Source organism: Macrosteles quadrilineatus, unplaced genomic scaffold, assembly GCF_028750875.1.
Source record: "Macrosteles quadrilineatus isolate MER2022 unplaced genomic scaffold, UCM_ALF_1.0 Scaffold_4__1_contigs__length_99947679, whole genome shotgun sequence".
NCBI lineage: Eukaryota > Metazoa > Arthropoda > Insecta > Hemiptera > Cicadellidae > Macrosteles > Macrosteles quadrilineatus.
Genome location: NW_026542597.1, coordinates 79748788 through 79774579, shown reverse-complemented (window position 1 = coordinate 79774579; position 25792 = coordinate 79748788). Strand labels below are relative to the sequence as shown.

Genomic DNA, 25792 nt, shown 5'->3' with positions numbered 1-25792 from the left:
AATAGCCTAATAAATAACGCAATTTCCCTCGCCAAAGTGGATACGGGGATGAATACAACGTATACGCTAGCTATATACAGTGTACTTACGTAACACGACACTTCCAGATTTGCATCCGGGTTACTCTCGCCTTCGTCCGGATACCTTATTATTTGGTTCGCTCGCACGGCCTAAGGAGGGTTGGTTGGTGTGCGCGAACCTAACGCTCGACGCCGACTGTCCTAAGAACTGTCCACTGTCCACCGGTCTCGGCTTCTCCCCACCACGTCTACGGCAGCGCTTCAAGGTGACAGCGGCCGAGTCTCGAACTAGGAGACATGACCAGCTGCAGTGGACATGTGTGACATTGTTGTCAAGCGCGCTCAAGCCTTCGCGGCCTTTAAATAATTAAAACGAACCCCCCAATAAAATGTGACCATTACAACAGCTTGAGAAATCCAAACAGCTGTTCGTTTTTTTCATTGATGATTATGTGAATAACTTCTTGATCAGCATTGTACGTGTTATTAAATTTACGGAAAGTAAATAAAAGATACGTCTTATAACACTTAAAACATATATTTACGCTTATACTGTTATATATATATATATACAGTAGAACCTCGGTTAACCGAGGTAATTGGGACCGAGGGTACCTCGGATACGGCGAACCTCGGATAACACGGAACGTAACCTAAAAATCGTTACCGGGGCTAAAAATAGCTCAAGATATACTAAAACATGAACAAAAGTTATTAACTGAACTGTTGTTTAGTTTATTAGTACAAGAAATGTTATTAGTACGCAATAAAACGTGAGAGGAAACGGTAACACTCACAATACTAAACACTGTTTTAATATAGCCTAACACTCAATTTATTGCACAACTGAATACGTATGATATAGGCTACACAATGTACAGAAGTTTAGTTACAGTACAGTATTCCTGTTTACAAAATTAAATCAAAGAAATGAAAATTAATTTACTGTACATTGTACAAAAATAAACAAAGTAAGCTAATCTTTTTTCCCAAAGAAATCAGTTATTGTTTTTTTACTTAGATTAGAGGATCTTAGGCTAGCCGCCCTGTTGCGCCAGCGTCGCAGCCAAACTAAATCGTTTGTTGTTGCGGTTTCTTGTTGTTCAATGTATGCCAGTCACTGAGCTAAAATTATAACTGGAGGTAGCACTGCCATTGCAGAAGTCTGTCAAAAGCGTGTCGCTGATTTTGTTAGGTTGGTATAGCAGCAGGTTTTTTCATCCAATAACATGGCTTCTATAACTAGGTTTCCATAGCAGTGAGTTTTTTCATCCAATAACATGGCTTCATTTTAACTCACACCTCACGCAAACATGGCGGCTGGCGACACGCATCTTTGACATTCAGTGCTACCTCCAGTTAGAATTATAGCTCAGTGATGCCAGTGCTCCCTCGATCATTCTTAGACCTTCTGTATGTGATATTTTCTCAGTCGCCCCATCAGATTCATCGCTGTAAAAAAAACATTTGTCGAATCGGGGTGGTGGGGAGAGCGAGTGGCTCACTGGCTCAGTCAGTCGCGTCTCGGCATTGAAACAGTTCGCATTGGTGTTGGTCCGGCGGCGAGCGGTGTCGGGTTACAACACCTGCAGCTGCTCTGGCGAGCGGTGTCGGGTGACAGTGCCGTATGCATTCGGCAAAGATAAGCGCTAAGCTACGCAAATATTTGGCCGAGGAAACACAACAGTTGCCAACATTTTACTGTACAGTAGTTTTAACGCATTGCAGGCTAGCGTGCGTATTGCGATAAAAGGAGCACCCAAACGCTCATTACTGTACGTAGTTTGTGCGTGTTTCTTTTGCTTTTTAAATAAAAAAAATCGTTCGAGGACGGCCTCGGTTAACCCGGAGTCTCGGTTAAGCGAGGCTCGGTTAACCGAGGTTCTACTACTCACAAGACGGTAAATATACAAAACTACAAAAGATGGTAAGTGGTGATCGATTTCGATTGGACACTCCAATCATCATCAGACCCAATAGGCGAATGACAAGAATCCTGAATGGCGTCCCTACTTATACCCTATTGGCTACCGGAAACACCGGCCAATACATTTTTAAAAGTACAACTGGAATCAAAATTTACTTGTTCATTAATCAACTTATTTATATTTTTACATTTTTCCTTATACATGTACAATTCTTCCCAAGCATTTAACACATATCCCTTCTTACAATTCTTCAAAATACATAGATTATCCTCGATTTTTCCTATTGAGTGTCCATTTTGTAACAGGTGTTGTGCGACATTTGATCTTTCCGCTTTGTTGTTTCTCCATGCAGATATGTGGTTTTTGAAGCGGTTGACGAAGTTCACAGTCTGTCCAATGTAGAAGCTATCACAATCGTTACAATTGATTTTATAGATGCCCGATGCGTCGAATCTGTTACAATCTTCTATTTTTGGATGCAGTATTTTACTCATGGTGTTCTGAGTCCTGTAAGCTATCGAAACTCCGTATTTCTTGAATCTGTTAGCAGTCTTTTGTGTTGTAGTCCTCGTGTAGCTAAATGTGACATATCTGGTGTTTTCCTCTTTTATCTCTTCTAATGCTGTTCTGCTGTGTAGTGTATTCTGTTCTGTCTATTGAGTTTTCTTTTCATCTTTCTTGCGATGTCCTCTATTGTCTTGGTTCGAAATCCATTAACTTGAGCGATCTTCTTAATGGTGTCCAGTTCTCTCTTCCTATTGGCTTGGCTAAGTGGGATCCAGGAAGTTGATCTTTTCGTTTTCTTCAAACTCGTTGGTAAATGTGAGGTTCGGATGGTGGCCGTTAAGTGTATGCATCATCGTTTCGTGCTCTTGTTCCTGGGCTTGTCTAAAAATAACAAGAATGTCGTCTACATATCTAACATACAGCTAAACCATAGCTAAACCATCTAAACCACTAAACTAAACCATAGATTCCCATAGCTAAACCATCTGTTTGTTCGTAAAATCTATTGTTAAATCTAAAATAATTTTGTTTCAAAACAGTCACAAGCAATTTTACAATCTGATTGACATATTCATTGTCTAAACTATTCTGTAAAAGCCTACATTTAACAAGATCTACAGTTTCAGATACAGGTATGTCGGTGTACAGATTTGAGATATCAAATGAGACTAGCCTACTATTTGAATCTATATGTTCTTTACACATTCAACAAATTCATAACTATTCTTTACATTGTATATATATTCTAATTATAAATCATTGCTGAGCTTACTTGCTAACGATTTTGAAACATTGTAGGTAGGTAGGAGCACATTTACAGTTAACTAAGGGTCTGATGGGTACATTCTTCTTGTGTATTTTCGGGATCCCTCCCATCACAGGCGCTCTGGAATTTAGGATGTTCATCTTCTGCCGACATTCTTCTGTAATCACTCTGGTGCATCTCTTCACGACGTCGGACAGCTCTTTTTGGTACTTCTGCGTTGGATCCTTTTTCAGCTCTTTGAAGTTATTTTCTTTGATGAAATCTTTAGTCTTCTTTATGTATTCTTAAACATTTCAAAAACATGAAAAAACTCTTGGAGATACCACGGATTAATACCTACATACCAAATTTCACCAAAATCGGACTACAAGAGGTGTGATTTGTAGCTCTGTACACATTCAGACACAGACACATACACGCACACATACATCACTTCGAAAACCACTTTTTTGGGTTCAGGGGGACCCAAAACAGATATATCCATTCCAAACTCATTTTGAATATGTTGACGAAAACAATCTTTAAATATAAAAGGCAAAGCCCTCACTGACTGACTGACTGACTCACTCACTCATCACTAATTCTCTTACTTCCTATTTACCTAGGAGGCTGAAATTTGGTACACTGACTCTTTAGGCATTAAATAGGAAAACTAAGCTGTTTTTACTCTGATCGGACTCTCGGGCTCCGCCCCAGTGGCTCTGGAGTTTCCCATGTTTACCTTATGAGTACGGTACTCATATTTAAATGGAATTAATGAATCATAACAGCTGTTTCAATTAAACAAGTTGGTTCTGTTCTATGATGTTCAAGTGTGTTCAATAGCATTTACGTTACAAGGATTACCAACAGGGTGCAGAACTATTATTTCTTTTACATTATTTATGACAACAGCTAATTTGCAACCAAAAGGTAAGTGAGCGTAGCGAACGAACTTCAACCTGGAGGCGAGTTAGCGTAGCGAACGAGCTAACCTGAAGGCAAGTGAGCGCAGCGAACGAGCTCACTTCATGGAGTTAAACGGGGCAAAGCCCGCGGGTACAACTAGTACGGTACTAGATAAAACATACTCCTCATCCTCAAGGAGGATGTTTTATCTATGACAATACTTTCTCCTTCTCTTTCTCCAGTACTCCAGTGCTCCCATATATCTACTTTCTCCATATAGGGGGAGGGAGGTGCCGGCTGCACAATTTTTATTTCAGCTGCAGTTATTTTAATAAGAACAAAATGAGAGCATCCTATTGGCTGAGGGAACACCATTAGCGCAATGAAACGGGTTGATGCCATCGGCCTCGGTGGTCTAGTGGATAGCGTGCCGGCCTTCTAATCTTATGGTACCGGGTTCGAATCTCAACGGGTGCACAAACTTTTTGTTTAAGATTTTTGCATTATCAGCAAGTTTGGTTAGTTTTGTTAGGTTATAACAGTTAAATTTTATAATTAAAACCTTATAAAATTGAATTTGAGCTATTTATAGTTTTATTTTATGAACAGAACTATTTTTTCGATTAGTAAACCTTCATTCAATTTTTTCATTATCAGCAAGTTTGGTTAGTTTGGTTAGGTTATGACAGTTTAATTTAAAAAAATTAAAAAAATATAAAATTTAATTTGAGGCGTTTATAGTTTTATTTTATGAACAGATAACTATTTTTTCTATTAGTAAACCATTATTCAATTTTTTCATTATCAGCAAGTTTGGTTAGTTAGGTTAGGTTATGACAGTTTAATTAAAAAAATAATTATATATATTTTTTAGTTTTAGGCCTATAATAATTTTTTTTTAAATTTCGAATTTTTAAACTCTTATTTTGTCCGTATTAAAAAACTGCAGCTGAAATAAAAATCGTGCAGACCGGCTTAATACCAGTCAGTCCAGTCCACGTACTCCCAGTTTAGTCCAGTCCAGTATGCGACCGGTTATTGTTTTGTTTGTTTTTTCGGTTTGTTTTTGTTTATTCGCATTGCTTGAAGTCACTCACTCACAATCTGCTGACTGAGGCTGAGTGCTGACTAGACTTGACTGACACTAGGCAGTTTTATAAGTACTTGGTTTGGTTAGGCCAGGCCTATATTTACTTAGGCTAGTTAGGCCCAAGGCTATTAAAAAGAAAAAGAGGTTGCCTCAGTCGCGCGTATGACGTCACCCGCCGACCCGGACGGTGCTGCTTTTAATTCACACAGCTGTCACCTGTCAAGTACTTTGTTATTGTTGTTTGTTTTTCATTTATTTATTTGTAAACAGATCCGGGTCGGCGGGTGACGTCATACGCGCGACTGAGGCAACCTCTTTTTCTTTTTAATAGCCTTGAGTTAGGCCTACCTCAACAAAGTTTCATTATTTTATTTTCACTGATCTGCGTCTGTCCTGTGTGATTTATTTAATTATTCAGCCATGGAAGTGGAAGAGAAATTTTCAGATACAGATAAGATTCAGTTTATTTTAGGTGAGTTGCCTTAGATTAAAACTTTAACCATAGGATAAAACGGTCATAAAACCTATCGATTTGTAGGCTATGTGAAGATTGTTTCAGTAGGCTATTAGTTGCAGCAAAGTTAACTCACAGCACTTACCTTAAGAGGCCAAAAAAGAGTTCGGGTAAAAACTTACAGTTTCTTAACTGGACTGTGCTACTTAATCGGCCTACGCATTGAATCTTATTGATTCAATTAGTAGCCAAAGTTTAAACCTTCAATGGATTTTTTCACTATCAGCAACTTTGGTTGGTTAGGTTAGGTTATGACAGTTTAATTATATTATTGATGTAGCCTAGTAAAAATATCGATTATTAAACAATAGGCCTATTTTTTATTCAATAGTTTCAATTGATATTATTTTAGCATAGCCCAATGAAGAAACTGTACCCGGTGTTTCTCCCAAAAGTGCCAAAGGTAAAAAGTGTTTGAAATAGGTAGGCTAGGCCTAGTCTAATTTTGGTAGATAAGGCAAAAAATGCAATATAACATAAGTAAGTAGGCCTAGTATAAGTTCAGTAAGTTATTATACCGCTGGTAGTTTAAATGTGCAAAAAATCCCATTTTTGGGCGACTAGGCTTATTAGTGATGTGACGAGTTCAGTAAGTTAGGTATTTCCTTGACTCGAGTCCAACTCGACTCACAACTAAGTTATCTCAACTCCAGTCAGACTCAACTCAGTATTCATTGGTAAGTTATCATCAACTTCAATCTGACAAGTTCGGGTCGACAGCAGCGCAGCCAATAGGGTTATGATTTTGCGAGTCGGCTCGACTCACATTCATCCAGCAGCATTTAATGTTACGCGAGTCAACTCAGTTACATTCTGAGTTCGTGTAGGTTTGGCTTTCTCCGTATGAGTTCAGTTTCTTGACTCGGAATTCAGCCAATAACGTTTTAAGTTTCGCGAGTTGGACTTGTTTCTTTCCAAGTTTTTGTAGGTTTCGCTTTTTTTCTCCATATGAGTTTGGTTTCTTGACTCACCTTGAGCATAGATAAAACTACAAACAATAGACCATTAATATTGGTCTACAATTTGTGATAAAACTTATTTTTGAGTCTATAGCGTTTAAGTTTTGTGAGTCGGACTCATTACGCTCTAAGTTCAAGTAGCTTTTGGCAATCTTCGTATGAGTTTGTGTCCAACTCGAGTTGTGAATGAGTTGACTCGAGTTGGCTCTTGACTTGAGTCAACTCGACTCATAAACTCAACACATCACATCACTAAGTTTAACTTATTTGGTTCTAAAAACCGCCTAAAGTGTGTTTCCCAACCGGTGTGCCGGTAGGCCTTTGTAGGTGTGCCGCGAAATTTTAAGTAGTTAAACAATTTTTGATCTCATAATAGACGTGTTTTAAGTGCAGTTGCGCGTTCATGACAGCACGTTCTTTTGCGTAGAATTACTTGACATTGTTGAATCGATGTTTCCAATTTTAAAAAGTCTGCGTCTGTTTGAAGGAAATTATAAAAAAGTACTTCTCATCCCTTGATATTTACTCGATGGACTGGGTGAGAAATCCTTTAATTGAAAATGCTTACAAGACTGCAGTGTATACCACTGATGAAGAAAGTGAGCTGATTGACTTGAAAAATGACCGTGGTTTAAAGCTACAGTAGGCCTACTCCAAATTAGTTGAAGATGTGGACGCAGAATCAAAACTTAAGAAAACCAAAGTGAATATTGATATTTCATCTTTTTGGATTCCTTTGCTAAAGGAGTATCCGTTGATTTCAAAGAAGGCCATGAAAGCAATATTGCCCTTTTCTACTTCCTACATGTGTGATGTGTGCCTATGTGTAAATCCTACTAGTGCCAATGTGTGATGATAAATAAGTTTTGTTTTTGTTTTTCAATTCTCTGCATGGTGTGTTGCAGGCTTAGGCTAAGATTTTGATGTATTGACGTTTCCTTGTACATATTATGCTTTCAGGAAATAAATCATTCTCATTCTCTCATTCTCATACATTTGTGAAGCTGCATTCTCATCAATGAACGCAATCAAGACCAAAACCTGTTCTCAACTTAAGTCTTTGGAAGACGATTTGAGAGTCTGCTTGTCAACAACCATTCGTCCAAGAAAGAAATTTTCAATGAACAAACGTCTAGCACAAGTTTCCCACTAGAACTGAAACAGGGTTTATTAAATATTTCTCACTCATTATTGGTAAATTCATACAACATTTTAATCAAGCTCAATGTTTTATTATTATTTAAAACTTTCCATTTAATAAACACTAAATAATGTACATATGTTGGATAACAAATGTGAGCTTTATATTTTTTACCTTGGTAAACCCACCTTTATATTAAATACATATACAGGGTGAGTTTTAATTGTCCCCCCCCAACCTTTTTCTACATTTTTTCAAATATCAATCCCAGACCACTTCCAAACATTGTTGTGTAGTAAGTACTTCATTTTGACAAGGTGGTCATTTCCGGCCGCCATCTTGGATCCGCCATATTGGATGCAAAATATTTTTTTCCAAAAGTAAAGGTGGGGTTGTGACCCATTATTCCGAACTAGATTTTTACCCTGATTACAATGCCACAAACCGTTTTTTAAAAATCTTGATTCATTCCAAAGTTATAAGGGCTTTTTAAAACTTTATTTATAGCCCATTTTAACATTGTGCATTTACAAACTAAGACCATAATCTCAAAATAGTGCTAGATAAAGATAAGTATACACTACCAGCCACTGTCGACCTATTTTCACTTGGTTATGACAGATGTATTTTTTTCGGCCGCCATCTTGGAGCCGCCATTTTGAAATGTAATAAATTATTTTTAATATGAAGGGGGTGTTGTGTCCCATCATTTCGAAATTATTTTTTATGCTGAACTCAATTCAATGATCCGTTTTTCATTTTCATATTTAAATTTTGAAACATTGACATTTTTAACAAAATAATTGCAATATTTCATAAATAAAACTTGATAACAAAAAATGAATTGCGGCATTGAGTTGAGCTTAAAAAAGTAGTTTGAAATAATGGGTCACAACACCCCCTTCATATTTAAAATAATTTATCACATTTCAAAATGGTGGATCCAAGATGGCGGCCGAAAAAATACATGTGTCATAACTAAGTGAAAATAGGTCGACAATGACTGGTAGTGTATACTTATCTTTATCTAACACTATTTTGAGATTATGGTCTTAGTTTGTAAATGCACAATGTTAAAATGGGCTAAAAATTAAGTTTTAAAAAGCCCTAATAACTTTAGAATGAATCAAGATTTTTAAAAATGGTTTGTGGCATTGTAATTAGGGTAAAAATCTAGTTCGGAATAATGGGTCACAACCCCACCTTTACATTTGAAAAAAATATTTTGCATCCAATATGGCGGATCCAAGATGGTGGCCGGAAATGACCACCTTGTCAAAATGAAGTACTTACTACCCAACAATGTTTGGAAGTGGTCTGGGACTGATATTTGAAAAAATGTAGAAAAAGTTGAGGGGGGGGGGGACAATTAAAACTCACCCTGTACGGTAGGCTATACATATATATATTTACTAGTAAAAAACTGGTTTTACCGAGTAAGATTTAATTGAAAAAGGGGTTTTTATGACTAACTAAATGTAATTTTAACCAACGATATGTTTGTAGAAAAGTGTGCCGTGACGAAAAACGTGTTCTAGTTAGTGTGCCTTGAACGGAAAAAGGTTGGGAAACACTGGCCTAGAGTGTAAAAAATGCCAACATTGGCTATTAGCGAATATCGCATACTACGCCTGTAGGTAATTTGTAGGTAATACGCCTATAGGTAATTTGCTATTACCGTAATAGGTACTCATGGTAAGATCTGGACTAGGGACCGATTTACTTTTTGTTTTGAGGTCCCAAGAGGACAAAAACACCATCCTTTCAAATTCATATATATATTTCTACATACCTGTGTGTCTGTTAGCACGATTCGAGCAACAATGATCCGATTTTATTCATCCGATTTTTGGGGTGAAAATAAGATTTTCCCATCCTTCATCGCAAAAACTTTAATTTTTCAATTTATTTTCAAACCATTTGTTGAGCTAAAAAAACAAATAAGTTTAGGCCTAGGCCTGAATTAGTATATCCCTCTCTCTGGTACACGTCGGATTTCTGACGCATTTACACCATTTGTGAACAAACTGTCAAAGTTCAAATTCCGACGCATGTAGCAAGCGTTCACGTGAATGCTCACCGTTTGTATAATTTTAATACTTTCTGCATGATTTTTTCACTATTTTAAAGTAGAAATCATAAGCTTTCTTATAGTACCACTTTGTATGTTTGGCAACAGATGTTTATATTATTTAGGTACCGGTAGCAGTGGATATGTGATGTATTCAGCTATCAGACCGGCAATGTAGGTTAGTGAGGTTTAGTTGTGTGCTGTTGCCTGTGATCAACGTAAGGTTTTTTGTACATAGAGTAAATATTTTAGGGTTAGACCATAAACATTGTATGTTTTTGAAAACTAACTTATATTTTATTTCAAAGTTTGGCTATGAAACTTTGTTTGGTGAATTGGGTTGAAGGGGTGACGAATGAAAATAAATAAACTGTATTAGCTTGCTTGTCTATGGACAATAAAATGAAATTTGGAAAATTTGTTAACTTCGTACTAAGCTATCAATATTTAAATAAAAAACACCTTATCGTCTTCCCAGTAGCAGCAAACCTAAGAAAGTTCATCATATAAAAAATTAATGATATTAAATAGGATTTAAATCTGACAATTTTAAGGGAATAATTTAGTAGAATTCCAGCCAGGTACTGTAGATGGAAATTCGCTTAGTCTGCAGGTTTGCTGCATCGGGGGTATTTTTTGTTGATGGGTTTTGTCTAAGTTTTTCTTAGTAGTTCCTCCATAAATTGCTACAACCTAGGCTACCATATAATAGGACATGTGAACATTTATCTATACAAAATAAATGGTTTTTAACATATCAGTATCACACATCCTTGACATTTTTTGCAGGGCTTTTCGACCTTTTGACATTTTACCAATTAATGGGCTCAACATGTTTACAGTATCCTAAATTAAGTTTTGATCCTATATCAATCCGAGAAATTCTGTATACTCTATACTTGGCTTAAGTTTGAATCATCAATGTAAATATTTGTCGTCAATTTAGATCTTGATTGTTTTGTAGGCCTATTGAGAATTATGCAAAATTAGATTGACCATAATTTATCAGGGGATTATTGCTACTTGAGAATTCATTAACACATAGAAGATTTAGAAAACAGATAAGTGTTTATCATTGTCGTCTGACATGTTTGCTTGAAATATTTTTCCCCCTATGCTGTGCCTGTAACCTGGTTCACTCCATTCACGGCCATACTCTGTGTGTCCTGCGCTCTCTTAGAACCAAGGATGTACAAGACAATCAGTTGCCTTAGAAGAGCCCCTCCCCCAAGTCCGCAGCAGGGCCCTATCTGGTTGCCATCCGGTCCTGGAATGTGCAAGTAAACCCAGTTTTTAAGCTGTACCCTCTAACTGAACGGACGCCCTGGGAGACAGAGGGCATTGAGCAATACTTGAGAATATACCAGAGTGAGCTAATGATTTTAACAAGAAATATTGAAACATTAAGAAGAAAATAATAATATAACTTTTTAATTCGGGAATATAAAATATAATTAATTCAATTAACCTACCTACCCTGATACAAAAACAAAAATTTTGGTATGTTGAGGAGACGCTAAAAGAATGGGTGCGCTATTCGATAGCTCTTTTAGTTGCCTCTTACCACAAGCTACTGCTATAACTTACCATGTTTTCCAATTGTGAAAAACCTTTAAAAAGCAGAACATTTTTTCTTTCAGTTTTTAGTGGACACACACACATACACACTCAGTATTGTATGGCTAAGCAAAAAGTATCAAAATCATGTCACGTAGGCCTCTCCCGCCAAGCTATGCTACAGGCAGGTGAACTCCAAATGAGATTTACATTAAACCTGACCAAGAAAAAATTCAAACCCTGAATCTACTGTACTGGTATGTCTTCTGGCTGGAGAGACATGTTTATTTGGCCATTAAACAGATTTACATCATCTGCACCAACAGCACTGATCTACCAAAAGCCCAAGTGACAGTTCTAAGCTTGACTTTCAGTTCCACGTTAGGCATAGGATTAGGCCTAGCATTCAGCCTATTTGTTGAGTTGTACTCGCATAAATAGTTTAAGTGCAAGTTTGGTTCCTTTCTCCAATATATCAGCCTTTGGGCTAATACATTTTTATTTTCAGTGCCAAAAAGAGAACCTAATGACGAAGAATGTGTCAAAAACGTTAAGAGCAGTTGGCCTCCACGGGAAGAATCAACTTGCAATGAAGACCACAGGTAATTTTATTTTATTTTTGTTTTAAATGTTAAAAAGTGGTTGTAATTAAGTACAATTTTGTAGCCATCATCAATGTTTCTGATATTGTTGCATGTTTATTTTTAGGGATCAGTCTAAACTCTCGAGTTTAAGTTAAATTAGCCCAGTCAATGAGGGTTTTGTGTCGTTGCCCCTCTTTTTTTTTAAAGAGGTTGGCGGCCTCTTTTGACCTTGCATTTGCCCGTCCACATAGACTAACCGCCCGTGCGTGGAACGTTTACAGCAAAGCAAGGAGTGAGCCGGTACAGTACAGAGGTGAACTGTACTGATAAATTTTAGTGGCGGTGACCAGGATCCGAACCCACGACATCGCTGTCTTGGGCCCGAAGTCCGAGACGCTACCGACCAAGCCACCGACTTACTAAATTAGGTGAAAGTTGAATTTTTGTAGGATGTTAGTAAACAAAGTAGACAGTAAAAAATTTCAAAGTCCCCACCACTCTTGGTTTCTCTCCCCAACCCACTCCCAAACATTGCAAGAGCAGTACAGTAGACACTACTTTGGATAAATACTCGTAACTCAAAAGTTACAGACGAGATTCTTTTTTTGTATATTACACCTAACAATATGGCGAACAATTTATGTTGGATAATAGTTCTTTTGTATATAGCATAGTTTAACCGTAGGCCTAATACTGATATACATCCAAAAAAATACTCTGCTAGTCTGCTAATTACAAAAACTTTCTTTAACCAATTATATCTTTTTATAGTTTCACTGTAGGAAGAAACATTTTGACCAAATCTACAGATAATCTAATTAGCTTTAAAATCAATACTTACGTAAATAACAATACTTATCGTTAAAATTATGGCTTCATAGAGAGCAATGAAAAAGTAGAATACCGCACCTCGCCGCACCTGCGCTACTTCTAGCCCTGCCCTTGCTGCCGTTGACACTCGCCGCTAAGTTGCACTGTACTTGTATCTCGTATTTGTGTACTCGTATCCGTAAATTTGAGTTATTTAATGCAGCAATTTAATAATTTTTCACTTCAACTTTCAATAAGAAAATAGAGATTTAGCTTACTTGTATCACTGATAAATCACACACATAAACATTTCACTGTCTAGTAGGTTCTGTGGTTTAGTTTAGAAATCTTAGTTTTGTGATTCATTTAATGCAAGATATGGATATGGTTTCTTAATGGTTATAGCTTCTATATGGTTTCTTGTTTCTTGCACAATGAATAATATGTTTACTAATTTTCTTTTTAAGTCGTTTATTGTAACCTCTTTAGACCTAACTTTGATAGACTCTAAACTTCCCTATGTTCTAACCATATCCTTCCTGTATAACATTTCACTGAATGATTTGCCCAACGTATTTTTATTGCTTCCAAGCCAACTTATGTTTCATCACAATTGTAATAGGAGTCGCATACCGGCCCGGTTGAAAGTAATATTAATTCACTAGTTCTGCAATCAAAAGGATTATGCTGACAACCAGTCTTTGATCTTTGACAAATCCTGGAAGTTGATTTGCGGCTTTCTCTCAATTCTCCATGCTGCTCGTGGGCATTAGTTTAATCATAGACAAAAAGAATTAATTATAGACCGTCAGCTGTGCTGCGATTACCATAGGTTCTGGCGCACATTGCTGGGAGCGCCATGTAGTTATGGCTTTAGCGCTACTTAACTACACGGCGCTCCCAGCGATGTGTGCCAAAACCTATGGTAACCATAGTAACGGCAGCACGGCTGACAGACTATATTTATTTCTGTTTGTCTATGGTTTAATCCAAGAAAGCTTCTAAAGGCTTCACTTATGCATAAGAATGAAGGAGTTCCTAGTACCCTTTTATTTAGGGTGCTCTCAGTTATTCCTTTGCTTTTAGTTAGAACTCCTATTGATTTTAACAATTCAATCAATGCCAGATCTATATACAATATGTCACTCCAATTTCCAGACCAGAACTCATCTTATTGTTTTATTGTTTTTTTTACAGGGAACCTATTACAGAGAAAGTCAAGGATGAAAATCAACATATGTCACAAGTAAGTAATTTGCCTGTTCTCTAGACCGTAATTTTGCCAAAAAAACAAGATCACCAAGAAAAATGGGTGTGTGTTTTGTTATCATATCAAAACATGAACCTAAACTATATAATTTACTGTTGTAGACAATTTTTAGTTCCCAATGTTCCTCATTATTCTTATTTCCGTTCAATGGTATAGTGAGCGGGAACGTTTGTTTACACTCTGCTTTTCCCAAAAACACCTAAATATTTAAAGGTAATCTGTTTTTTTTTTGTTTTTTTATAGACAATTGGCAGCTTCTTGGACTTAATAAAAATTTATGACTACTCCACTGCTTCCATTAGGTATATTTACCAATTTTTTATTCAATAGTATACAGGGTTTCCCACAAAGAGGTTAAAGACGTTTAATTTTATATTCCTAGACAGAAGTAAATAAGTAAGTCCAGTATGTACCAAAAGCTTAAAGACCTTACAAAATTTTTAAAAATAGGTTATGAAAACACTTCATGTAAAAATTTCAGCTTCCTGTCAAGTAGAAACAATATATGTAGCAAATTGAACATTCTACTGATTTGCTACCTTATGGCTACCTTATTTGTTTAGGCCCTCTGTGTTGGCATTTATCGTTAAACAGTGGTTTGTTTGAACAATATTTTTTGAGCCATAATGTTATAACACTTTAAATACTATTAAAAGTGCTCAAAGGCTTTTGAAGAATAAACAAATATTATATTCATACCATTAAATAATATTGGTTGGTGTCTAAGTATCTACAAAGATCATTATGTACAATATGTACATATAATATATATATATAATGTATATTCTAACCATTTCATATCTTGAAAATTACAAAAATCTAATGATATCAGGATTTTAACATCTTGGTGGATGATCTTCTGAAAGACAGCGCAAACCCTAACAGTGATGTGAAAGTCAAATCTGAGCAGGACACAGAGGAACCTGAAGAAAATTTTCAAGACTTAGTAGAGTCCAGGGTTGCTGAGCCTAATCCATCCGATTATGAGATTTCTACACCTCAGGTCAGTTTCAAATGAGCTGATTTTTTATTTAATCTGCTGGACAATAGTCAGTGTATTTCCAGACTAAAAAGTGATGCTCATGTGTTGGACCTGAGCTACAGATTTCTTTAAATCTTTAAATGATTGATCACATTTTTGACATGCCTTGATGAACAGATGCTTCCTGCCATTTGTTGTCAAATATTTTACTTATTGTTCTCATATGCTTATGAACAGATTGTAAAATGAATTCTAATAATAAAAAAATATTTGAAAACAATATTGTATTTAGAATGAAATCAGTCATAAAAACTGTTTGCAGATTTGTTGGCAACTAGTGATGTTGAATCCCAAACTAAATCCTAACATCTAATCCCACAAATCCAAGTGCAGTTTAAAAAAAATAATGTAATCTAGCATGAAAATGTACATGTTCATCGTCCGATCGGCAACAGCGAAATGAAATTAATACTACTTTATCGCCAAGAAACATTTGACAAATCCAGCAGAGCACACTTTCCACATTTCACCTGTTATTTAAATAATAAAATATAATTTTTCCAGGAGACTGTTGAATCTGAAAGTGACAGTAGCGAGAGTCATTCTCCAAAGAGAAAAAGAAGAAATACCACAAGTAAGACCTTGCCAGTAGTAGCAGCCACATCAAATGAGATTCAATCACTATCTTCAGATTCAGACTCAGAAGAGGTAAGACATCATGTTGAGTTGTCATAAAGTCCATTTCAGTTAGTTTATAATAATGTTTGGACTCAACCCTTTTCAGATTAGTTTTTTATGTCAGCTAAAAAGTCAAAATCTATACTACAGTGGAACTGTGTGGCCCTCGCGACCAAAGTACTAAATTGATATACCCAAAATTAATCACAAAGATGGTCCACATATTTAGGAATGTTTTAGGCTTATAAACTTTGAACTTTGATATTGTAGGCTATTAATAGCTGCCTGTAGAAAAGGAGTAGTAGCATTTTAGTGAGTATTAATTTGGTGTAGTGTGCATTTATAACTAGAGGTCGCCCCATGGTCGTAAATTTGACCAAAAATATGTGTTGTGCAAACTTCTCTATTACTACCCCATATTGTAAATAAAACATGTGATTGGAATTTCTTCCATTCGTTTTAATTTTCTTTTTAAATATTTCGTCATTAGCATGGCAATCCATAAGCTCATGCACATTTTTTTAAAATTTTTAATTCCTTTTTTTGTGATTATTTTGAGCTATTTTAATTTATAAAGGAATGCTCTACATCTACAGGAAAATATCTTTCTAAACAGTATGCGTAGAATTTCCCTGCAATGCACACGAGCTGAGAAAAAAGGTTTTCAAGAAACACGCTTGCCTAATAATACAATAAAGGATATCAGGACTTAAAAACCGTGATCACGGCAATCGCCATCATTGTCTCCTGTGAGCAGGGCAAGATCAAATACATCTCCCGCGATGGGGAAGACATCATCATCATATCTTCCGATTGTGGCAAATTTATGAACATCCACCTCCACCCCGTTTGTAAAGACATCATAATCATCTCCTGCGATTGCAGCAACATTTTGAACCTCCTTTGTGATTACAGGGAAATTATTGCAAAGCAACTGATAAACCAAAACCTTTATTGTACATGCATTCTCGGTAAACTGACAACCAAATTTTGAAATCAAAATAAACATCCCTACTTTTAGGTAAATGGTCCTGTCCAAAGAACAGCTGGTCTTAGTCAGCAACAATGCGACACAACGCTTCTCACTCACTCCATTCTACACTCGACATCCTTATGTATAGTTGGGTTAAAATGCGCTCAGTTTGGTCCAAAGCTTAACTATTGGATGGATCATCATGGTATAACAGTATTATATTTTTCTTGTCTAAATCAAGTAAGAAATATAATATAAGTACAGGGTTTGATTACAGTTAGTCGTTGGGGATTAGGCTTGGAGAAGAAATTCAGAGGAGGCATAGGGGTTTGGCTCATATGTGGCTATGGCCACTATATCACTACCTATCTCAACTATGTATATAGATTGGTCTGTGGTTAAAGTTTCCATGGGTTATCTGACTTTGCTCTTTTTTTAGCGAATTTTCCAATTTCCCATATAGGGAATAAGCTATTGCCGTAGGTCTTATAGTAACCCCGGGACCGATTTACTTTTTTGTTTTGATCTTACCAGAGGCAAAAAACACCATCCGTTCAAATTAATATATATATATATATATATATACACAAGTTGTTCTGCCCGTGCCTCGCCAAGAATGGTGATGAAGATATGCTGATTTTTCCCTGCTGGAGGATTAAGCGCTTATTCTTGATGTAAATCAATTTTTAATGTCCATGTTACAAAGAAAAATACTTTACCGATGTGTTTCTTTCCCAGTTGAAAGACATAAGGCCGGTTTCATGCACCGCAACAATCGCACAATATCTAGCGGCTGACACTTTTTTGTTGCGTAAAATCACTTTCGAGTGGTGAGGGAATTAAAAAGCTCAGAGCTCAGTCAGTGTTGTGCTGTAGGAATGATGAATGTGTAGTAAATATGGACCTTATAAACGTTGAACATGCTATCAACCAAAAACCGTGTAAAAGGGTTTGTGTGGTTCATCCCATAAAATCATTTTGATTGCAGAGAGGAGTGTTTTTTTATACTTTTTGAAGATTTGAAAGCAGACAATGCTTTATTTACTTATATAAAAAACATAAAAATTACAGCTTGAATAAGGTTAATCCACTTGAAAGTTTGAAATGTCATTGCAGACAAAACTTGACATAATTTATATTGAAAATTAAGGCCAAAGAACTAATTTATATTTATATATTAATTACTGATATAGAAATCAATATATGTGAAATAAAAATATACTGAACTAACAAGAAAAGAACTGAAACAGAATTCAAAGGTTTGAACACTCTTTCACATCATAAGAAAAAAGGAATGTCACTTCTCTTGATGCAATATTGATTATGGTATAACCAAATGGTTAAATAAATAAAAGTAAACAAATAACAAAGAAAAAGTAAACAAACAAACTAAACCAAACAAAATTGAACTGCGCTGATGTATCTTCAATGTTTTAAATGTGATTATAAACATATTAGGCCATGTACAACTTTAATTGGTGTTCCTACCCTTAGGAGAGGGTTTATCACAAAACTAAAATTGTTTGGGGAAATTTCACGTAAAGATCTTTTATTCAATCAATAGCGGTTGATGGGTGTGCGACTTACAGTTTTCTCAAAAGCTCAACCTTCCTAGGTTTATCTATCCATCCAAACTATTAAAACAATTTGATGGATTTTTGTATACAGCAAATCGACTACTAAATATTTATTTTGATAGGCATATTCGGTTAAAATTTAAAGCTCTTATCCTCTAGATGTGCCTTTTGCGTGTTCGGATGATATCCCATAAAAGCTCTTCGTCCTTTATGTTTTTAAAATTTCAGAGTTTGTGCTGAATTCTGTTGTCAATCATCTGAACTTTTTTAAGTTTACATTAATTTTTTACATCCATTCGGAAATAGGGTTATTGTTACAGCTAGTGATGTTTAAGTGAATTCAAGTAAAATATTGTAATGGTATTATTTGTATAAAATCTAAAGAACATGACTTTTGTTAGATTTTGTGTTTTCATAGTATGTTTCATTAGTATTTGTAATTTTTCTAAGTTGCCTCAAAGAGATTTTGCACACAATGAAAAATAGTAGGGATATGATGAGGAATAATCGTTTTCACCCTTAGCAACTTCATATCAAAATATATCACTGATTTTGAAGTCACGAAGTGACAATGCTAGTATGTATTTGTGTCAGTTGGTGCAATAACTAGAGCAAATATGATCCGATTTTTATGATATTTGGCACAAACAAACAAGTAAACCTACATTTATTTGAATGAGTTCGCGAACCAGCATGATCGGACTATGGGAACAGGAATTTAAAAGGGGTTTTATGGTATAAAAATTGTTTTTCCCCCTATTTTGACGCTAAAAACATAATATTTTAAAATTTCTTTCCCAACAATTTTGTAGAGCTTAAAAAAAATAATTTAGGATATTGAAGCGTTGTTGTCTGCCTAACGGTTAGGGAGATAATTAAAACAATTCCTAATTTAAAATTGCCATGTTATTCTTACTGAGAATAAATAAACTGTTGTAGTTTGCTTGTTTATGGATATATTTTAATGCAATTTGGCAATTTTGTTTATTTCATTTTAAGCTATTAACATTTCAATAAAAAAAAACACCCCATTACCTTCTCAGTAGCAGTAAACCTAAGTACTCATTAAAATTAATTAGGATAAATTTAAAAAGGAAATAAATTAGACAGTTTTAAGGGAATATTTTAGTAAAAATTGGAGTAGAAATCCAACAAGGTAAATAGAAATTCGCTTAGTCTGCAGGTTTGCTGCGGGGGGGGGGTTTGTTTTCTTTTTTATTATAATACTATAAACTATTAGATTGTTAAAAATGTTATTGCAACTTCTGGCCTGTCAATTAGTTTCATGTTAAAAAATGTTCAAATTAGGTCATTCAATATTATAATTATTTTTTTATTACTGCCGTAAAAACTTATAAGTGGAATTTTTGAAAATCATAAAAAAGTGTTTATTTTAGCGAATTTCCCTATAGGGAATAAGCTATTACCGTAGGTCTCATGGTAAGACTTAGTCCCGGGACCGATTTACTTTTTTATTTTGATTTCTCTAGAAGCCAAAAACACCGTCCGTTCAAATTCATATATATATATATATATGTCCATCAGCACGATAACTCGAGCAAAAATGATCCGATTTTGATAAAAAATTTGGTACAAACGTGTAAACCTACGTTTGTTTGAACGAGTTCGCGAACCAGCATGATCTGACCATGGGAACGGGGTTTTATGGGGGGATTTATGGGGTAAAAATCGGGTTTTCTCATTTTTGACCCTCAAAACATAACATTTCCCAAATTTCCTTTAGACCATTTTGAGGAGCTTAAAAAAACAAATAATTCAGTATATTGAAGTGTTTTTGTATGGTTATTGGTTGCGGAGAAAACTGTAAATTAAAAATTCCCATGTTGTTCTTATAGAGAATATGTAAACTGTTGTAGTTAGATTGTTTATGCATATATTTGGATCAAACTTGGCCAATCTATTTATTTTATACTAAGCTATTAATATTTTACCAAAAAAACACACTTTATTACCCTGTAGGCAGCAAACCTATGTACTCTTTAAACCTAATGTTATTTGAATGGATTCAATTGAAAATCAAATCAGGCAAATGGAAATTCGCTTAGTCTGCAGGTTTGCTGCGGCGGGGGTATTTTATTTTTTAAACAGCTTCATTCTAAAAGGTGCAAGATAGGTTTCCTAGGAGGAATCACATAACAGCTTACTGACCACTCAGGTGTTGGAGGAAAAGTTATATATCTACTTAAGAATTAAAAGAGGCGGCCATAAAGCCCTGCAGACCCCTTGGCTAGGTCCAAGCAAAAAACTGTCTGTAATTCGGGGAGTTTTTTAATAAATGAACCTGAGCATCTTGGAATTTTCTTATTTCTCTATAAATGATATGCACCGCATTGTGTGCATTTATGGAATTTCTGTTTTTACCTGCAAAAGGTACTCATAGGAAACATTAGATTTCATATGTTATTGCTTGTGAATGGCCACCGCTGCCTAGTGAAAAAGTGAAAAATCTTCCTTCTTTAATTTTGTAGTTTTTAACCTCCTTGAATGTTAGTTAAAACACAATTGAATAACTAATAAGTAAACCAAAAACGATACTCAGTGGTCTGGCAAAATAAGTTAATCGATGGCCGTGAGAAGATAAGAAGTCTGAAGACGTCAACAAACAAAACAGTCAAAACACAGTAAAAGACCAATCACTTAAAACGGTCTGGATGAATGCTAAATCATGTAGGCCTATTGTGATTTTTACTGAAATCCTGTGAAAGAGAAATATTGACCGTGGATCAAAAACATCTTTGAGAAAATAGTTTTCCACAATCAACTGATATTTGGAAAAGGGTAAGTTTAAATATATTTAGAAATTATTATTATTTTTATATTGATAATTTTATAATAATAATTTTTATTTATTATTTATACCCTTTTAAGCTTAAATATAGACTGTCAGCCGTGTTGTGGTTACCATAGGTACGCCGTAACTACATGGCACTCCCAGCGGTGTGCGCCAGAACCTATGGTAACCGCAGCACGTCTGACTGTCTATATTTAATTCTTTTTGTCTATGCTAGTATCATTCTGTGGTTTCGGCAAATCATAGACCTTACCTGGTTGGCCGAGACATCAAGGTCTTATGTGGTTTTATAGGGAATGATATAAAAAACTAGCCAAAAAACTGGAAGCAACACATTTATATTTAGGATTTCAAAGTTAATTGCAGGAATCTAAAAACGGTATGACAATTATTAATTATGTTTTGTTATAACTGTGAGTGATTAAGAAACAGTTTTTGACAGATATGCTGTGTCATTTTCACAGCTAAGTAAGTTTGTTCTGTCAAAAGTTCCATTGCAACAATGCTGTTGTTCATCCTGTTAAATAACTATGTCCTCTACTTAGTAATGGAAAATTTCACCCTTTTTATGTGTCACAATTCTACCCATTGCAGACAAAAACACAAGTGTTCAGATAATGGAGAAACTCAAGATTGAAACTTTTGTAGTTTGGAAGCTGTGAAAGTTTTCTTCACAACCAGGATTTATTTGTTAACATACAAACCAGGTAATTAATTTGCATTTAATTTTTCATTTCATTCCATTTTAAATTTAAATTTTGCACTCGGTAAACTCACACCTGGCATTTTGTTTTGTAGAAAAGGTACATTATTGGACTTTTTAACATTTAAGTTTAAATTTAACAGGTAAACATAATGGAAAAACTTAATGTAGTTTACACTTATTCAAATGTACGTCATACATTCTTTCAATCGTTAATTTAATTTCATATTGCAGTCTAAACAGTGATATGCCCATTAGTATACATTTCATTATATTGCTATAACTAAAGCTTTACATTATATATATTTTACATACTTTACCATATATATATTGTGAACTAATTTATTATCAAAACAGTGATGCAACCTCAGTGGTAGAAAAAAACTTCACTTGTCCAATATAAATAATATTGTAAAATAATGATCCAAGATTTTCTTCATACAAGCGATATGTCCAAGTTGTACACACATTAACACTTTTTCAAAAAATTTTCTGAAAAACTATTCTAAAACCAAGAAGGGTATCCAGCCAACTTGGAATCCAAGAAAACCAGGAATCCTTTGTGAATGTTTGATGATTGCGGTAAAGTCTGTGAATCAGAAGTAAACATTTTGTTATGGGGCCATGACATTTGAAATAAACGCCAATTCAATTAATTTTTAATTACCATTTGTTCTCTGTTTAAGCTGTCGTGTAGAAAGTAAGAAAGTTAAGACTGTGTAAACCATTCTGATGTTGCTATGCTCTTACAGTCGCTGCGATCGTAAGAAATTATCATGGACCTTGCTGCAATCAAGGTAAATCATGACAGATGATGACGTGATTGCAAGAGATGATCATAGAAATCAATAAAGGTTTCGACATACGAGAAATCATCATTAAATTAAATTAATGTCTAAATTATGTCCTTTGGAAACATTAAAAATAATTTACTTTGCTTTTATTCACTCCCACATCTCCTTTGGCATAATTTTATATGGTGCAACCTCACATGAAAATTTGGAACAAATATTATTATATCAAAAAGAAGCACTTCGTATCATGTTAAACATTCAAGATTGGAGAACCTCAGTTAAAGAACAATTTTCAAAACTTGGTATTCTTACTGTTTTTGCCCAATATATCTTTGATTTGATCTTGTTTGTAAAGAATAATTTACCAAAATTTGAGACCTTGGGTTCATGCCACAGCTATGGGACAAGGCACAGACACAAAATCAGTTTTTCAAATCACAACTTAAAATTCTTTGAAAATAAACCGTCATATGCTGGGATTAAATTTTATAACCATCTACCAGATAATATTTTACAAATAACAGACAAAAATAAATTTAAAAAACAGCTAAAAACTTTTATGTTATCCAAGCCCATTTATTCCTTAGATGAATTTTTTTGGTTGAATGTGTTGTAAATTGTAAGTTATAAGATTTGTATTTTTGTTTAGCCTTTTTATATAAGTTATGGTTAGTTCTAACAATATAATTTAATTGTATAACGCCATTCTGGTGCAACATGTTGTACTGCTGAATAAAGATTATATGACTATGACTATGACTATGACTATGACTATCATGGATGTTGCTGCGCTCATGAGAAATCATAATGGATGTTGCTGTAGTCAACTTTTGTTTGCAAGCAGTGCGGAGCGTGGGAACCCTTTGTGGCAGTTGGATTAATTTAATGTATCTGCAATGCTAAGACTGCTGTCATAGTAAACGAATGATTTTCCCCGACCAAAGCTTGGTCTCTGGGTTTTTAGTAGAATACAATCCCACAAATTTTAGCTCAAAATAACAGCTGGGTAAAAAATGGCAAATTTAAGAAATATTTTAACGGTTGCCATTTTGACTCGGTTGTCCGTTTATGTTTGGGTTTACGTCAATGTATTTACTTAATAAAACCTTTGATTTGATACCAAACTCGACCTGTGCTGATGCTATTGCATGTACAGTATTAACATTTTACTGATATGGTTGAAATGAAATCTTATTTATTAAAAAACTTTTGCAAAACTTATGACAGCTAGCCTGATCATACTACTGGACCAATATACACAAGGGTTGTACTAAAAGAAAGGTTATCGGTCCTATATGTGCAGGTTTTATTTGTATTTGAATAATATTTATGTTAGTTGGGTAAAAAATGGAAATTAAACTTTTCTTGTAGAGATTTAACATGGGTCCCAAATTTTAAGCTTACAACAGCAATCCTGACCATACTACTGGGATGATATACACACAAGTTGTACCAAAAGAAAGGTTACCGGTCCTTTATGTACATGTTTTATTAGTACTGTATTTTGAAATTTTTTATGTTAACTGGGTCAAAAATTAAAATGAAAATATACTTATGGAGATTGAGCATGTGGCCAAAATTTTAAGCTTACGACAGCCACCCTGACCATACTACTGGACCGACTTACACATGGTTTGTACCAAAAGAATAGGTTATTGGTCCTTTATGTGTAGGTTTTTTTTTGTATTTTGAGAATATTGATGTTAATTGGGTCAAAAAACATGGGGCTATTTCTATATTAATAAACAAGCATGTTTATTGAAAACCTTTTTTCTCAGCTCCTGTGCATCGCAGGGAAACTATGCATACTGTTTGAAAAATATTTGCCTATAGAGGTGCAGAATCCCTTTATAAATCAAAATATATTTAAAAATAAGCACAGAAAATTTATTTAAAATTTCTAACAAATTAACATGGGCCTTATGGGTTGCCATTTTGAGGACGAAATAACAACAAAATAAAATCAAAACAAATTAAAGAAATTCCAATCAAATGTTTTTATTTACAGCATGGAAGGAAAATAGAGAAGTTTGCACAATACATACTTTTGGTTGAGTTTTTGACCACGGGCCAGCTCTAGTTCCACCCTATTTTACAACTAAAAATTGTGATGATTCAGTTATTTCTTATTCGATCATATAGAACTTTGTATCTTTTTTTTATAGGAAATTTTAAATGCCAAATAAAAGTGTAATTGAAATTTTTTTCATAAAATAAGCCATTTAAAAAAAAATTTGAAAAATTAAAATTGGCGCCACTTTTTGAATGGGATAAAGATAACTTTATTTCAGTCCGTGGCCCAGGTCTTACCGAGCCACCTATGATATAGGCATAATAGCTACTTCCCTATTAGGAAATTCGCTAATAAGGATAAGTATTCAATTAAATGAAGGATCGCTTATAGACACTATAATCAAGGATAGCTAAGCCCAGATTCGAACTGTCTTAGAATTGCTTTATACAGTGGAACCTCAGTGTAACAAATTTCATGCCTAAGAAATATATTCTTTGTATAGGAATATTCCTAAAGACGAGGTTCATTAAATACAGGTTGAATTTGGAAGAAATATTTAACATAGGGGTTAGTTATTGCCATAGATAAATCATACTCCCTTAGTAGATTTGTCATCCTTGTAGAACAGCTGAAGCCAATTTTATTGTTAGTTCTGTACGTCCAACTGCAGAGGTTATGTTTTGTTTACAGTTTGTTTCTTGTTATTTCGGTCATTTAAAAACTCATTTAACCAAATAAAACGATTTAATCATAAACAATAACTGGTCTCCTAGTTATATCCAAATAGTAAAGCACAAATCATGAAAATAACCCTAAAATAATAGAAACAAAATGTTGTCTACCCCAGCGATCAGTGTGGACGTACATGAACTAGACATGAAAAACAAGCCTCAAAATTTACAATGGGATGAGGAGTCTACTTGTGTTGCTTAGTCCATGTTATTGCCCACATCTAAAGTACGTGTTACGTGTCCACCCTCTATTTAAAGAACCAAGTAGAGTTGTAGGCCTATACATATATAATATATTTTGCTACTCAAGTTTTGAATAGAATCACAGCCACCTCTAATACAAGGCCGCGACGTTCGAACTGGCAACGCCGCAATCACACCCCCTCTGCGTCCGTCCTCACACGCGCTAGGCTATGAACATCA

The 25792-nt window shown here is 34.9% G+C and overlaps 1 protein-coding gene across 2 annotated transcripts in view; it reads left to right on the top strand.

Moving 5' to 3' along the window:
- Positions 1–5206: 5206 nt before the first annotated feature.
- The window catches only part of LOC128991483 (zinc finger and BTB domain-containing protein 41-like), a 278309-nt gene continuing 257723 nt past the window's right edge, over positions 5207–25792 (top strand). For both annotated transcript variants that reach the window (XM_054414399.1, XM_054414396.1), the window contains exons 1-6: positions 5207–5316; positions 5542–5671; positions 11950–12043; positions 14033–14081; positions 14938–15108; positions 15652–15795. In XM_054414399.1, coding sequence (XP_054270374.1) covers positions 5620–5671; positions 11950–12043; positions 14033–14081; positions 14938–15108; positions 15652–15795 — 510 coding nt within the window. In that variant the 5' untranslated portion in view covers positions 5207–5316; positions 5542–5619. The remainder of the gene's footprint in view (positions 5317–5541; positions 5672–11949; positions 12044–14032; positions 14082–14937; positions 15109–15651; positions 15796–25792) is intronic.